A 17,766-nucleotide genomic window follows, 5' to 3' on the forward strand; every position below is an offset into this window, starting at 1 on the left:
TCTCAAGTACCTCTCTAACTCTGACTCTACTTGTCACCTTGCCAGGTGCATCTCTAGAACCATAGGCCCAAACATCTGTAAGAAGATACCATTCAAAGGGAAAGAGACCAAATGGAAAGATTTGGAAGACACAGCTGTTACATTATCCTATAGTCTTCAAAATTTCTCTCTGTACAGATTGTTGACAGTTTATTTAAAATAACCAAGAAAATAGCAAAGGATGCGTTTCTGAAATTTTGTTGGAAATGAAAAGATTTTAGTAGGTTTAGTTCTAATGTTGAGGCCCAAAATGTTACATGTTTTATGAGGGGGGGGGGGAAGGAGGGAGGGAGGATTGATGGTGTAAATTCGGAAAGAAGGAAATTCACATTCTAAATTGCCATTCCTGCTCATTCTTGCCATCTTTACCCACACAGCGGCATTGTTTACATTGGTGTTTATAGTAACCGGTTGGTTTCAAAATAGTTATTTTAATTTTGAGGTCCTGCTCATGGTTAAGGAATGTGAAAAGGAGGTTTCTGTGGTGATGATTTCATTTTAAACTCAAGGTGCAGCTGATTAATCTCCCTCCCCCCATCCCACCACCAACACAGGGAGATGATTAACACAGGGAGCTAGGCTAGTTATGGGATAAAAACTGTTCATGAGGATTCATTGCTGAATGGTCCTTAGAATTTTTGCTTTTGTTTTGTTATTGTTGTTCAGGAAGGTAAATTTAATTTGACTCACGAAATTTATTTAGACTGGACCAAAATCTTTGAAGAGAAACAAATGATTTCAAAGAGCTATGTAGTTGCCTTTGCCTTGTGAATATGTGACTGTGGGGTTGCTGCTGCTGTCCTGTACGCTAGGAGCTCTTGAGAGAATGGGAGAAGTCATCTCAACAGTGGAACTGAAGCTAAAGGATGGTCAACCTACAGAGTAAAGAGAACATAAAAATTGATGCAGGGCACTTAAAATATAGTAACTTCCACATGCACTTGCCATCCTGCCATGTGACGCATTTGTACCACCTTCCCCTACTGTATGGGTTGCAACCGGAAACCCAGGCTGGCCGTAAGGGTGATGAAGTCCAACTGTCCAGAACCCTAACTTCCAGCTGTGGTCTATGTAAAGAGAATACAAACACTACTTGGTGGGGAGAATCAATTTCACTTTTACTTTCATTCATATTTTCTATATGTATACACATAATACAATGGCAAATTTCCAACATGTCTTCCCAATACATTAACTCAATAGGCATAGGTCTAAACATTGTTTTTGCATTTGTATTCCATACATTAATATAGGGTTTATAACTAAAGTTATGCATACAGCTTGCATAAATTTGCATGGAAATCATGTCTAACTATGCCTATCAGCCATAACTAACTTCAAGTGACAGGAAGAGCTCAAAGTGAGGGAGCCTTTCATCTCAGTCTTAACTTCTAGGCAAAATTTGTCTTATTATGTTTCACATGCCCTGATTTCTCTGAGCATGTGATCCTTCTAGGGGTTTTCCTGGGTTTGCTGTCTTGTTTATGTTATACTCTCACCTGGTAAACACCTTTACACCCTAACAACCTTGTTACACCCCAGCACCTTCTGCTGGATGGGAAGTCCCTATTCCTCCTGACTTACTTCATATCTGTGTTCACTTTACAGCAAGTTCCTTACTAAAGCCTTGCAAGGCTGTCATTGCCACCTCTTGTCCCTATGCCACGTTGTCGGCTTAACAGTATAGCACAAAGCTCAGGGTCACTAAATACTTTTGAATAGGGGACTGAAATAATGAATGGGAACTTCCTTTTTTCCTTGCTTTCAGATACAAATCAACATCAAAGGCATATGTTACACAATGAATGATTCTGGAGTCAGGCCAACCTGGGCTTGAAATTCAGCCCGTCATCCTATACAACCGTTTCTTTTCTTCCAGTACTTTAGTGGTCAGAGAATTGCCAACTATGATAATGTTTGGTATGGACCATCAGCAGTAAATAACAGATGTCATGCCTAAAACAGTAAATACCTTTCTTATGTAGAACACAGAAAAACCAACATGCTCCACTTTCATAGGACTGTCCAGGTATGCATCTGCCTAGGCTCATATTCACATAAAAATAAGGAAACTTTACTGGAGAATGGAGAGCAAAGCTTTCACTAGCCTTTGTTAACCTAAAAGGTTACTGCATGTAATCAGGGAATGAGAAAATGATGATGAATATAACCTGATAGAGCTTCTGAGTACCAAGTGATAGGAATACCAAGTCCTTCCAAAAGTCCCCACCGCACTTGAACTGTCACTTCCTTAGGCACTTGGGTAAGATCATTGCCAGGGTAAGACGTTCAGAGGGGTAGACTTAGAAACTATACACAGTCCTAAAAGCAAATGGTCCCAGCCCTGAAGTTTAAGCTAAATATATTTGGAAACAAATCAAAATTTTAATTTCTCAGTTGTACACATCATACTTCAAGTGCTCAACATCCATGAGTAGCCATGGGGTATTTTTGTGTTTAGAAAGGGCAAATATGGAATGATCTCATCACTATTGAAAGTTTTATTGGTCAGTAATGCTTTCAAAATTAGCTACCTAGGGCTAGAAGATGGCTTAATATGTAAAAGTGCTTGCTCTACAAGTCATGCGACTTCAGCTTGACCCCCAGAACTTATGTGCAAATGGAAAGAAAAAACCTAGTTCAAAAAATTTGTTACCTAGTCTCCATATGCATAGTTTGGCATGCATGCCTCATACACATATCATGCTTACACTTCCACAGTTCAAACAATATCTAACTGCCTTCTTTTTTTTTTTAAGTAACTATGCATGTCAGCTTAATCGAATTGCTTCCTTTAGTTTGTAACTGTTAAGTGAGGGATGAAGAAAGCCCTTAACGTGAGCCTAGTACACACTACATAATTATTATTGAAAATGCTTTGCTAGAGGGTTGTTCTTCATCAAAGTGGTATGGTTCTTAAACACTGTACTTGTAATTGTTGCTATGGATACAAGAAGTTGCCATGAGGATAACAATTTTGAGTATTAGTGCTTAGCACCACCATCAAACCCAATCCATGACAAGACATATTCATAGAACTGCACTTTTAAGGCCTTGATACCTTGTAGTCAGAATAGACTTCCAGGCAGACCCACTAAGTAAGAGGAGAGATGCCCAGGACTTCCTACTTTATAAAGTCCATGGTGCACGTCCTTCTTGGAACTGGACTCTTGCCTGTAACTGAGAAGATTTTAGGAGGCTAAAGATTCCCATCAACTTTTTTTTTTTTTTTTTGGCAGAGCAACTGCTCAGAGCAAAGCGCTCCACACCTTCTGGTGGTGAGCTCAGAAAGCCAGCCCAGCTATCCAAGTAGCCCAAGCTTTTTTCCCATTGGAGAAGTCACACTGGACCGTCTGTGCCACTCTGTCAATAAGGCAAAATGGCTTAGCTTTTTCATGCTTCCTCTGAAAGTAGAGCGGCCAAAGATCATTTCATGAATCCTTGAGTATTTTTATAGAAAAATTTTTACTTCAGAGCACTTTATTCTTTAACATGATTTGTAATGAAATAATAAAATAATGGTATCCTCCAGAGATTGTATGCTTGGGGCCAGAAAAATGGCTCAGATGCTTGCCACCAAGTCTGATGGATCTGCGTTTGATGCCTGGGACCCAGAGTGTGGACGGAGAGGGGGTTCCGTGAGTTCTCCTCTTTCCTCTGACTTCTCCATGTGTGCCATGGCCCCCAAATGAATAAATAAATGAATGTAACAATAAGCGCTGTCCGGAACTATTCTATATTTGTTGAGATGAGTTTCATTCATACCAATCCATATTTATTAAATTTGTGCTTACATAAGGCAGCAAAGCTTTAATTCTATTTGAAGGGAAAAAACAGACTAGTGTCTATCACTGATTCCGAAATAACTTCTAGTCACTTAGGAAATAGAGGACACCTGCTAATTTGGTTCATTTTCATAAGCAATGTCTACCTTTGAAGATGATCCTGGTTTGGGCTAAGTAAGGAATATGCATATGAAGAGGTAAGATGACCCACAGAGAACTTTAGAAAAATCAAAGATTAACTTCTTCTGCTTGTCAGTGTTTAGCTATACTTCAGCAGAAAATAAAATCATTTCTGTCATGTCCTTGAATACTACGACAAAACCAAGCCTGGTATATTAGTGCGTATCTATTAGAGACAGCATGTTTCTCTACAGCCAGCAACCGGTGGGAACATTGGCATGTATGATGGCATACAGCTCGAGAGAAGCAAAGCAAAGGGAAGGATGACACAGCCATGATTGGAAACATTTCTGAACTAATAACCTTGGCTGCCCACCATGAGATGGCCTTCATGTTTGTTGTAACCGTCTGAGCTTATCTGACCCCAGCGACTTCCACTGGAAATAAAGAGGAACAATAACAAGCTGTCTGTTATTTAAGAGCAGATGCGCTCAGAGCTGGAAGGCTGCAGTTTGAGCCTTGCTTCATCAACGAACCCTCTGTTTCTACCTTCACTGCTCTATAGGTTTTTAAAAGATGGTTGGTTTCATTTATATTTTTATTATAAAGCTTCTATTATGCTTCTAAGTAAACAGTTATCAAATCATTATATACTGTTGCCTTTCTCCTTAAAATTATGTATAGATGGATATGTAAATATATACAAATGTATATACACACATAGACATGTGTATTATTCACACACATATACATGTGTATCATTCATACATATATATGTATTTGTACACACATGAGTACAAATGTTTGTGTACATGCATGTAGAGGCCATACATAAGCCTTGAGTGTCATTCCTCAACTGCTGTCCGTCTTCCTTCGGAGAGTCTCTCATTTGGCTGAGAGCTCATCAAGCAGACTAGGCTAGCTATCTTAGGAGTCCCAAGGTTCCATCTTTTTCCTGCTCCCCAGCACCATGATTAGCCACATGTACAACCACAACCAGCTTTTTTTTCTTAACTAAAATTTTAAGGTTTTGACCATTTCATACATGAGCACTGTACTTACATTTAGCATTAGTTCCTTTCCTCCCTTGCTTCCTGACCTTTTCTATAATTTTACATACACATGTATAGTCTGTAATATGTATCTCTCTCTCTCTCTCTCTCTCTCTCTCTCTCTCACACACACACACACACACACACACACACACACACACACACACACGGCTTTGTTGCTCCAGTCTCTCTTCCTTGGCTTTCCAGACACAAAGCATGGACTAGAAAACAAGACTATGTTCTGTTTGCAATCTGGCTCTGGACCACTCTGCCAGATCCCCATGGAACTAACTTCACTTTGCTTACTTTTTATGCACGTACAGTTTCACACATCCTGGGTCACAGCACCTGTGCTTTTCCACAACATGGTTCTCCTGGTGTGCCCCCTATCAGAATACAGACTACAGAAAGCAAGGATCTGTTGTGCTCTGTACTGTAACCCAACGCACAGAATGGTACTCCGTTGTAGGTGATGAAAAAGTAAGTTGAGTTTGTCAACATACTATTTTTAGCCTGTATTTCAAGGCTGTGATGGTCTCTCTCTTCCTACTTGCAAAACTATGGTCCTGACTACAAATCCTGGCTACTCCAAGCCACATCTAGTGTAGTTTCTAATATTAACATTTGCTCATGTATAAATCTCTATACTTACATGATCTTCTGGACAGCAAACTCATCCATTCTAGATGCCCATGATCTTCTTAGCTCATAGTAGGTAAACAAGCAGTGTTTAGCAATGAAAAGTGAACAAAAAAGCAAAGGCCCAGACTCTCCCACCCCTCCTCTCTCTCTCTCTCTCCTCTCTCTCTCTCTCTCTCTCACACACACACACACACACACACAACTTGAGATTTTATCATAAAAACACTAAAACACTAAGAGCTTTTGACCTTTTATGGTCATTTTTATTACTTTTGTTACTAAAAAGAATCTTTTCGTTAAAATCCCCATGATTTGTAGATATGCTATGGTATATGTCTGATGGTTTTTGACTTTAAAAACAGCAGCAAAAGATTTTTCTCGTGGAATTTCATTTGCATATGAGTCTGTGTGCTGAGAGTGAGATGGGGAAATGGTCTGAGACTACTCAGACACTGTGCCTGTTTCCCAGGCTCAAGCTTTGGTTTGGATGATACCATTTCTAGGACCACAGTCTAGAAACTGCCTGCCATCTCTGCGATTCAGACGACCCACTGAAGCCAACAGCTGTCTTGTCTCCTGTTAAAGACTATCTGCAGTTGGCACGCCTCAGCATGGAAAGAACATAGTAACTGAAATCACCGAGTATAGGTTAATAGCATCAAAATCCTCCAGGAAACAAAACCAAAAGATGAAATGTAAAACATACACACACAAGAACTAGACACCTCAAGCATGTAATTGTATATTTATTTCTCTTTTTAAAGAACACTCCTTAATGTAATTCAATATACAAACTTGGTTTCACAGAATTATAATCCACGATATAGCACAAAGATAACCCAGATTGTGTGTGCGCATGCACATACATGTGCGTGTGTGTGCACATGTTGCTGTACCCCTCTCTCTACTCCACTCTTCCAGACCTGCAAAGGCTCTTCCCACCTTCAACACTGATCAAAAGCCGTTCTGAAGGTTATATACAAAAAACTTCCTCCTCCCAAGAGTTGCTTTCTCTTGAAGGCTTCTCTTCTTCATTCCCCCTGAGACAGCCAGGAGTGACACTCTTCCCCTGTACAAAGGGCAAGGCGGCATCCCCTAATGCTGATGTTAACCCTGTAACCATATGGACAGGCTGATGGGAAGAGCTGGGGAGCAGGTCTCCATCCCCTTTCCCCGCTTCCACACCCAACCCTCAAGTCCAAGTGCAATCCCTCCGTGCAGCCTTAGTTCCAGTCACTAACCTGTGCAGCAAGAACCAAGATTTTTAAGCCCAGGTCTTTTCCATGGGCAGCGCACAGCACTGCCTACCAAGCCACCGGGCCGGCCGATAACCAAGCTTTTACACAGTCCCATGTGCTTTGTCATCTGAATTTTTAAAGACACCCTAGCATAGGTCTGTGGCAACCTAGTGTCCAACTGAGTTACACAAAACTGTACCAGTGATGCACTTGTTCATATTTACATGGGGCGGAATGTTTTTTCCCATATTTTTAGATGAGTATATAGATCAACATGTTCACATAAGACCAAATACTTTTAATATTATTTATAACTGATTTATAAAGCTTTGAAAAAACTCACAATAGCACATTGTTTACTTTAATGCTTTACGGTACTATCCATTTAAAATCACAATCAGCACTTAAGTTATTGTCAATCCAGCAAACGAGACAAAAAGAATTTACAAGTTAAGAACCAACTGATACATCCTTTATCTTTTTTTTGTAACTAATGCATAAGTGCAGAATAAGATATTCTAGCTTAAATATCTTGCTTACAATGGACGTTTCTGTTCTAGTTACGCAACAGTAAATCCATGCTTCACATAGAAAAGCAATCCACAACATTAAGAAAAAAATGTACAATTTATGAAACAAAATAAATATTAGTATTACAGAATCAGAGCTGTACATAAAAGCTGTTCAGTTTTTATCATATAAAAATATGTTTTAGTGCAACCTCACATATATATTGATGCTGTTTTGCTTTACACCATTTAGATCCAAGTGTCCAAAAGAGGAAAGAAATTACATTTATTACAAAGCAGATACACAAATTCTAAAATATGTACAAATTACTGCTAAAAAATGCTTATAAGAATATAAGCAAAGTAAAGAAAAGGCACAAACATCTGTACAATCTTAAAAGTACCAGACCCAATAGGTTAATTTCAAATTTTGTTTTGGTCAGGCTCAAGATGACTTGTTAATTTACCTAATTGTCTTCAAAGTAACAAAAGTATTTATAATAGCCAACTACTGTAACTTAGGACAGGCATGCTATCAACTCGGTTACCTCTATTCCTAGAAAAACAAACAAAAAAAGAGGTGGGGGGAGAGATGTGGAAATGAATGCGTCCATGCATCTCAGATCAATGTAGCTGATTCTTTTCTGCCGAAGGTTCATTGCCTTCCTCTGTGCTTAAAGACAATTCCTTGCTGCTGTGAAAGTCTGCCTTCTTCTCATCCACACTGCTCTTGCTGTAAAATGTAGAGTGGGCTATTGCAGTCTGTGATGTACCCAAACTGTCCTTCTCACCATCGTGTAAGTCAGGGTGGGCGGCTGAGGTACAAGGCTGACCTAGCTCAGGCCCGCTAAAGTGTCTGATGCTGACGTGTGCACTTTCCAAGGGTTTCTGCTGGGGCTCCTGCACCCATGTGGGCTGATCGGCCCCAAGCAGAGCTGCCTCTTCTGTGGCAATCCGGAGGGAGGCGATGGCTTTTGTGCAAGTCTGTATGTTTTCTTCCTGTTCCCTCTCTGTGGCATTTAGGCTGTCTTCTGAAGTGCTCTGTTTCATCAATAGCCGTGGGGAGGAGGGTGAATTAGGTAGACCAGATGACTGTAAAACTTGAGGGGTTTGTTTCTCATGCCGCCTGGAAAGGGTGTAGGGATCCTTAGTGAAGGCCTCCCCTGGTGCTCCTTTCTTCTCCTCAGAGCCCTCCATGGGCAGAGGCAATGTGGGTGGAGGATGTAAACCGGAGAGGGCAGGTGGCATGGAGTGAACCATCTGGATCCCACCAACTGGCACCATGGGGATAGGAGCTCGTACTTGCTGCTGAGAGTGGAGTGGAAGATGACTGAAGACAGAGTCAGTAGGACCCTCAGGGAAAAGGCTGGAGCCGTGATGTTCATAAGCACCTTCTTGGTCTCCATGGAGACTGAAGTAAGGAACCTGAGGTAATCCTCTTCTTAGATTCTACACAGGAAAACAGAGCACAGAGTTTGTTCAGATCCAACCATTTTCCATTCTTGGGCTAAAATTCCTCCCTCTTCCCCCCCCCCATCCTTCCTCAGGATGCCCAGCACCTAGGAAGAATTTCTCAAAACTGAATAGATTTCTCAGCTATCTTTGTTCAGTTCTTTAATGAAGGTGCAGGCCTGTGGACAGTGGCTTTTGCTTCTAAACAGCAGGGTGCTAAAGTATCCAGTGAATTTCCCACAAGGCACAAAGTCGCACGTGGGCTATTTTCTTCATAAGAGCAAATGAAAAGAATGGATTTACTAGGAAAACAACTAACAACAATGCAATAAAACAAAAAAAGAAAACCAAACAAACAATAAACAACTAGCAAATACTGATGGGATTGAAATTAAAAGAAGATAATACTATCAACTACTTATGATTTAGGCTGAGCTGAAAGATATTCCTGAGACAAGGTAGAAATGACAAGTTAGCAACAGGCTTGTAGGAAAACCCTTTTTCCCACAAAGGATGGCTGGGCGGTTATGAGAAACCGCAAACCAGTTTTTGTCCTGTGCAATGTCTTGGGCTACAGGAACACATCCCTCCTCAGGAGACGTCACATTGTGGTGAGCATCTATCTAGTGGAAGATATCCCTGCTGTGGAGAGGTCTTACACTAACTACAAGAATGCACACCTACTAAGAAGAGATCTGATAAAGAATGCAGGTTTCTTCAAGTCCTCGTTCAAGGCCAAATCTTACAGAAATGACTGTGTTGAGAAGGAAGCAAGTAGTTGCTAACCATCACATGTGTTTAATAGTTAATCATTTATACTCAATTTTATAGCTGAAAATCAAAGATGCCTCAATTCCTCTGTTGATATTACTTATAACATAAATGTTTTCTTGAAAATTAAGCAAAAGTATTTAGAAACCGGAGCCAGATTTCACGGGTTTAGTCCTGAAATGAAGGTTTAATTTGCTATACTTGTTTTTGTAGCAGAACATAATTCAGATTGCTAGATTATTGTGCTCTAGTAAATATATAAGATCCTCAATTGCTATGATTCATTAATAATGTACTCCACTGTTGGCTTATACGAGAACTCAAGATAGATTAAAAATTTGTTAGGTACAGCGGTAATCTAGGAAAGCAATCTTAAAATCTGTTGTAATTTATCTCAAGGATGCCTCCACTCTCAGATTCAAGGACCGACTCTTACCATTAAAGATTCACCCAGTTCTATTTAGATTTGAGCCTGGCTCAGGAACTATAAATGATGCATACGCCTGCTACCGTGTGCCATGCTTGGAATTGGTTGTGCTCTGGGCTACATCTTATCCAAGCTACAATTTTTTTTTCTATAACACAGATGAAATGGTGCAGTCACCAGCCTTGGGATTGCCAGAACCTCACAAGCTAGGATGGGGGAACATTTCAGGACTCAAGAAGACTCCCCTAGGGGAGCACGGAAGCACAATTCTTAGTTAAGGGAGCCACCTTAGAGTTGGCAAGAGACTTGAACCTAGAGTGGCTCCCAGATGCCCAAGCCAAGGTCCCCAGTTAGTTCCTTGGGCAGCTGAGGATAGGGAACCTGAAATGACCCTATCCTAGAGCAATACTGACGAATATCTTGCATATCATCATAGAACCTTCATCTGGTGATGGATGGAGATAGAGACAGAGACCCACACTGGAGCACTGGACTGAGCTCCCAAGGTCCCAATGAGGAGCAGAAGGAGGGAGAACATGAGCAAAGAAGTTGGGACCACGAAGGGTGCACCCACCGAGACAGTGGAGATGATCTATTGGGAGCTCACCAAGGCCAGCTGGACTGTGACTGAAAAAGCATGGGATAAAACTGGACTCTCTGAGCATGGCGAACAATGAGGGCTGATGAGAAGCCAAGGACAATGGCACGGGGTTTTGAACCTATGTAATGTGCTGGCTTTGTGGGAGCCTAGCCAGTTTGGATGTTCACCTTCCTAGGAATGGACGGAGAGGGGAGGACCTAGGACTTACCACAGGTCAGGGAACCCTGACTGCTCTTTGGACTGGAGAGGGAGGGGGAGAGGAGTGGGGGGAGGGGGAGAAGGGTGGGGGAAGGGGGAGAAGGGTGGGAGGAGGGGGAGGGAAATGGGAGGCTGGGAGGAGGTGGAAACTTGTTTTTTTTTCTCCTTTTCTCAATAAAAAAAAATGGAAAAAAAAAGAAGACTCCCCTAAATGCTGTATACATAGAATTCCTGACCCTCCACTCTGCTTTAAAAAAGAACAAGTCATCAAACACCAGTTAAGGCAGAGGAACCCTAATGCTTGTGGGATTAGGAATTATTTAGAAAGATAATAATCTCCAAAGAAAATGAATTATGTGGAAACCATAGTTATCAGAGATTTAAAGGCTTAAAATAAAAGGCGACTTGGGTATGTTTCCATGTTCCTGTTATGTTTCTGTTTGTTCTTTGTGCCATCCACTGCATATACCTCCTGAGAGTGCAGATCTTATCAGCTGGCCGAGGAAGGGGTCAGCAGAAGACACTAGGAAAGATGTACCATTACACAGATCTACTTGCGATTCCTGACTCTAGGCTGATAACAGAGTGATGGATTAGCTTCTAAAACTAGAAGACATTCTGTGTGTCCTAAATCCAATAAAAGCTTGGCTCTCAATAGATATTTCAGATTCAGACCGTCACTGATCAGAAGTGAAGTGATGACCATAGGACTGGATGAATAAAATGCACAGGCTTTTAAAATTCTATTCTCTACCAGAAGATGTGAGGGTGGAATCTTAGTGCTGCATGCTGCCTTCCCTAAATCTGACCTTAAGTTGAGACTAAGTCAATTATTTCTTGTATCAGAGTGGGCATCAGAGTCTTTCCATACCAGTCCCTGTACTGTGGGGCCTGCATCAATGTTGGCACAATGACAGCAGAATTCTAGAAAAGGGACTACGGTTAGTCATATTCCAGTCTGATGTTTTCATACATTGTTAGATGCCTTCATCTGAGAAAGCAGTCAGGAGAAATACCTGGCAGAGCACACACAGCCAGGTCTATTTTGCTCTGACCAGGAGCACCTTGTTCACACCTCACTGAAAGATGAAAAGTTTCCCTGCTCATCCAAAAGGAATGAGTGCACATCAACAGAACTGGACTGGGTAGCAGGCCAAAGGCTGTGTCAGTGATGAAGTACATGAGCTCTGGGAGATACCCAGCCATTTTAAAAAGAAACAACAAAATAAAATAAACAAGACCCTGCACAAAAACTAGTACAAACTCAGTAACTGATGAAACTAATTTTCTTCCAACTACTCTGTAGTCTCAATTAGAGGGTCAAAATTAGATGAATTCTTTTATTGCTTAATTTCTTTAATTAATTAGTTAATTAATTCCTTAATTCCTTTGCTCGAGTTTAACAGTATATTACATCAATGTCTCTGTTTTCCCGATGTGATTGCCTGAAAGAGTTCCACCACCTCATACAGGCCAGTTATGGGCCATTTGGCCAAATGCTGAATCAAAAGCTTCAAAGATGATGGATCAGGACTGGTTTAGTACACCCTGCCAGCATCACCATGTCTCCATCAGAGGAAGTATTTGATGCTACCCCAGAGGGACTTCCAGCTTCACATCCATGATGCAGTAACTTATGCTACACAAGATACATAGATGTGCAAAGATGTGGTGTCTTTTCTTAACTTGCTAGTGTATTAGGTTGAAATCAGTCATGTCCATACTGCTGAGCATGTCTCTGCAGGATTGCAACATCAGGATAAAACTTTGTACCTGATTTATGAAAAGGGTTGATGAGGATACAGGGAGGAAAGCTGGGAGCTTTCCTGAAGTTCGAGAACGACAGTGTGAGCTTATGATTCAACACAGCCGTAGGCGAAGAGAAGGAGGGAACAGGGCGCAAGGGCAGCAATAGAGAGTTAGGAGTTGGCAGTGGCTTCTATGACTGAGAAAGACCATGCTATATCAGACAGAATTCAGAGCAAAGAGAATACAGACAGAAACAAAGATCCGGAAACTAAAAAGCCTCTTGAAGGAAACAAACCAGAAGCAGGCCTCTGTGCTGCCTGTCTTTTAACAGCCCTCTCCAGATGAAAAGAGACCCCAAGATCTCCTGGGCTTCTCTCAACGGCTTGCTACTAAAACCCTGGTTTCAGGCTGGTCTATGACCACCACTGCTGCCACCTTGGTTTATAGTAAAGGTGAAAAGCAGAAGCCTCAGAATATTCTCGAAGTTCTCTGACTGCTCATTCTCTAGGCCTGCGTTTTCACTTAGCATCTCTACCAGGTGAGAACAGCAACAAACACAGAAGCCTCTGTGCCTTTGACTCCTGAGCTACCCGAGTGACGCACTGCCTTTTTCTCGGCCCTGACCATTTTTCCATTAGCACTCATGTCGGGAAATGTCATGAATATATTTTTACCAAAGCATTTTGGAATTCAAGGACGAGGACTGGATAAGAGTCCTCACCTGCTGAAGAGTGCCTATCACTGACACGGGAGTGTCCTCATGTTTGACTAGGCAGGCGTGCCATCCCCAGGGCTCATGCCTCGAATTAATTAAGCTTAGAAAACATTCCAAAGGCTTCACCTGTTCCCAGCTGGAAGTTCCCTCCTGATCTGATGCAATATTATACCTGGAATAATGCCACAGCCACGTCACCAACACAGTGTGTAATAAAAATATCTTCCTGCTATTTGTATTAATAGGTTCCCTCCTTCTCTCAAGAGACAACCACGTTATAATAAATGCCTTACAATTATGCTACGGTAAATACCAATGTTCTGCAGCTTTGGTGGAAAGAGAGCTCAGGTCATACTTACAGGAGGCCCCAATACAATTGGCTCTGTTTGCAGATACTGTCCCATGGATAATGGTGGGTTATGATATAAAGCCCTTCTGGGAGATGGTGCTCTGATGGCCGTCATATATCTTTTCTCTCTTCTGGGAGAGAGGTCTCTTCTTGCTGCCATGTCTTTTCCAGGAGACAATGGCCTCCTTGGGGACAAATGCCTTCTTGGCGAAGCATCCCCTTGAGACATCTCTCTCCTCAATGCCGCTTCCTTTCTTGGTGACAGATGCCTCATGGGTGACAAATCTCTTCTAGGTGATAAATGTCTTCTCGGTGACAAGTCTCCTTTGGGTATCAGATACCTCTTTGGCGAATTATCGCGACAGGGTGAAGAATCATATCCTGGTGAAGAATGGTGGCTCGAGGGGGAGAAGTCCCTTGGGGAGGAGCTTGGCTCCGAAGACAACATGGCCTCTTCATCCATGCAACTCGGGATGTCTAGCCTGTCTTTGTCTGGTTCAGAGTCCGTACTTTTGCTCTGGAACAGTCTCTGATACTCTGTCATCTGGGTATCTTCGCAAGAGTCACTGGGTGTCATGAGCTGAGTAACCTGAATACTTGGCAGAGTAACCAAATAGCTGATCAATGAAGGATGTCCCAGAGAGTTATCTGGAGGAACTCCATGGGGTACAGCGCCAACGTTGACAGGCAAAGAGGAGAACCTAGGAGGCTGAGGACTGGTGCTTCTTGACCTTGTTTTGGGTGTCAGATCTCCCTGGTCATCAAAGTCATCATCATCTTCATCATCGTCATCGTTGTCATCGCCGTCTTCGCCATCAGATTCCTCAGCATCTGAGAACTGGTGATCAGTTGAAATGCTGGACATGCTATGCTTCTCAGATGTTTTGTGCAAATCTTCCATATTTTCTGAAATAGTCCAATAACAGTGATTAAAATCCCACGTTTGAGGCTAGGAGCTCACGTCTGCCCCAGCACTCATTCCCAAAGCTTCCCTTGGCCCCTTGGTCCTCTGAAACAATCACACCTCTGAGCTACCCCTGGACATTTACTTGCCCCTGCCTATTTGCTTTCATCCCTGAGAAGTCCAGAACAGGATCTCATGCTTTAGACTTCAGATATGTTACACTGGGAAACTCTAAACAAATGGGCGTAGTTAATATTGCTGATAATAAAGGCATCGGCCATCTCTGCTGCTTCAGGTGCCAGTTTGATTTAAGAGGGTTGCCTCAGGAGGTTCGCTGACCTTCAGATTCTCTACTGACTGAGGGTAACCGTGGATATTTTTTCTACTGAGTCTCCTCTAAATAGGAATACTAACACATTAAAATGCTTTCAACTTCCTCCAAAAGCTCCATAACATATAAATCATAACCGCATCCTCCTCACACACACACACAACCCTTCACATTTTTAGATACAACTATGTTCCTAGTAAGGTCTCCCCACCTCTAAATAAGTGACACTTGAAATGTCTTTATTTCTCATTAGTAGTTTCCAGGCGATTCAGTGTGCCATTTCATTTCCTGCAGAGTATTTAAGAAAGTGACAGGCAGTCACTGGGCTATAAAGCCTACCAAAGAGGCTAATCAACTCAGTAAGTCACACACCTGCTTCTTCAGTTTCTGTGTCCTCGACTGATGTCATTGAGACTCCCAGCTCCAGGCATTTCTTCATGTGTGCTTTAGATTTCATGTGTTTCGTTAGGTTTCCTGGGAAACACAAACAAGAAAACAAGAGAATTAACTGGCTCTCAAACGGTGGCGATTGAAGCCAAATATGTGTGATGAACTACCTTGTGTATATACATCTTTCTACACCATAAAACATATCGAAAAGAGATTCAGGGGTCAGCTGAGATGTGCAGAGCCTGTTCTTTCATTTTGATGAAATTAGCCCACCATTTTCTATCATCTTGACAACAGAGTAACCATGTACCAGGATGCATCTGGTTTTCAAGCGCAGGCTCCTAGCAGCCTAGCTGGAAACTCAACCTAATGAAAGCATTTGTTCTCTACTAGAGCTATGCTTTTATTAAATAAATTAATAAATCACAAATATTTTTTCTAAAAATTGCTATCACATTATTATTAATTCGTTGCTTACATAGCTAAGGATTCTATATATTAGTTTAATACCTCCAACAAAATATTTCTACACCTTTATTGCTCTTATCAAAACATCTTATCTTCAATTTTTTAAGGAGCTAAAAAATTTGGGGGCTATAATAATTCTTAAAGATATAAGTTACTTAAATTTATTAAATTTCTGCAAATTCATAAAACTTGTCTGTTTCTTGTTGGGGAATATTATTTTAAGGTGTGTTACTTTTGTTCATGCTATGGGACATTTGTTTAATGATATAAAGATGTGTTGCTTTTGTTGATGCTGCATTTGTTTAACTGTGAAGCTGTGATTCTTTGCCTGTCTAAAACACCTGATGGTCAAATAAAGTACTTAATGTCCAATAGCAAGGCAGTACCAAGTATAGGTGGGGGACTGGCAGTCAGATAGTACAAACAGAAGAAGAAAGGAAGAGAAGGAGCAAGATAGAAGAAAGAGAGGAGGACATCAGGGGTCAGCCACCCAGCCATGGATTGAGAATAAAAGTAAGAAAGATAAAAGCCCAGAGGGAAAAGGTAGATGGGATGATTTAAGTTAAGAAAAGCTGGCGAGAAACAAGCCAAGGCTGGACACTCATAAATAATAATAACAATCTGTTTGTGATTTATTTGGGAGCTAGGTGGTGCGCCCCCAAAGAACACAACGAGCCAAAAAGTACAAAGGGTAAACAACCACAGTTTCTGCTACAGTTTTTGTTTGGATGGTATGCATATGGGTGTAGATGCTAATTATGGCAAGATAATTTACAGCCAGTCCCCTGTATCCATGACTTCTATATCTGTAGACTCACCCAAGGATATTAAAAAATGAAAAGCATATTATCTGTATTGAAAGATTAAACTTCTTTCTTCGGTATTCAATACACAATATGATTTTAAACACTTCCGCAGCAATTACATTGTATAAGGTATCCAAGAAACCCAGAAGGGACAGGGTGCTGAGGGCAACGGGGCGGGAGGGAGTTGCTTTGCTTCAATAGCCTGCCTGCAGCAAGGTAGGCCTTTTGTCAGCGAGGTTCCTGGCCAGCAGGGAACCTGATCCTGTTCTGGGGGACCCATCAGAGTGAACCTTCATCGGGCAATGGATGGAGATAGAGACAGAGACCCACATTGGAGCACTGGACTGAGCTCCCAAGGTCCAAATGAGGAACAGAAGGAGGAAGAACATGAGCAAGGAAGTCAAGACCACGGGGTGGCACCCACCCACTGAGACAGTGGGGCTGATCTAAGGGGAGCTCACCAAGGCCAGCTGAACTGGGACTGAAAAAGCATGGGATAAAACAGGACTCTCTGAACATGGTGGACAATGAGGGCTGCTGAGAAGTCAAGGACAATGGCACTGGGTTTTGATCCTACTGCATGTACTAGCTTTGTGGGAGCCTAGCCTGTTTGGATACTCACCTACCTAGACCTGGATGGAGGGGGGAGGACCTTAGACTGCCCACAGGGCAGGGAACCCTGACTGCTCTTCAGACTGGAGAGGGAGGGGGAGAGGAATGGAGTGTGGGGAGTGGGGGGAAGGGGAGAGAAAAGGGATGCGGGGAGGAGGCAGAAATTTTTAATAAAAAACTTAACTTTATTAAACCTACAAAAAAAAAAAAGAAACCCAGAAATTATTTAAAGTATACAGGAGAATGTGAACTATGTGCCAGTGATACAGGACCTGGTATGGGGGAGTAAGTATCAGTGGGAGGTCCCAGAATCAATCCCTCATAGGCACAAGGCTAACTGTATTTAGTATGCTTCTTCATAGTATACATATTCTTATTTCAGAGAGGAACTCAGTTGGGCTCTAGATCCCCCCCCCCCCCCCATCTAAGGAGGTTTGAAGTTAGGGATTAGAAGTGGAAACAGTCCCGTCTTGGCTTTGATTTGCAGAAGTCACTGGCACTTGAGGTAGCATACGAGAGCAAGGAAGCTGGGACAAGAGAGGACAAGAGAGCGCTGGGAGCTCGGCAGAGGCATGGAGGAGGTCTTCATATACATTTGCGCTCAGAAG

The 17,766-nt window shown here is 41.9% G+C and overlaps 1 protein-coding gene across 8 annotated transcripts in view; it reads right to left on the reverse strand.

The window, feature by feature from the left end:
* Positions 1-6,370: 6,370 nt before the first annotated feature.
* Hivep2 (HIVEP zinc finger 2) overlaps positions 6,371-17,766 on the reverse strand; it is a 194,045-nt gene continuing 182,649 nt past the window's right edge. For all 8 annotated transcript variants that reach the window (XM_041680442.1, XM_041680435.1, XM_041680434.1 and 5 more), the window contains 3 exons: positions 15,255-15,356; positions 13,658-14,553; positions 6,371-8,834 (listed from right to left, as the gene is read on the reverse strand). In XM_041680442.1, coding sequence (XP_041536376.1) covers positions 8,010-8,834; positions 13,658-14,553; positions 15,255-15,356 — 1,823 coding nt within the window. In that variant the 3' untranslated portion in view covers positions 6,371-8,009. The remainder of the gene's footprint in view (positions 8,835-13,657; positions 14,554-15,254; positions 15,357-17,766) is intronic.

The sequence above is a fragment of the Microtus oregoni genome, unplaced genomic scaffold (genome assembly GCF_018167655.1).
Source record: "Microtus oregoni isolate MIOR12 unplaced genomic scaffold, Mior012 000033F_ref0000390, whole genome shotgun sequence".
Taxonomy (NCBI): domain Eukaryota; kingdom Metazoa; phylum Chordata; class Mammalia; order Rodentia; family Cricetidae; genus Microtus; species Microtus oregoni.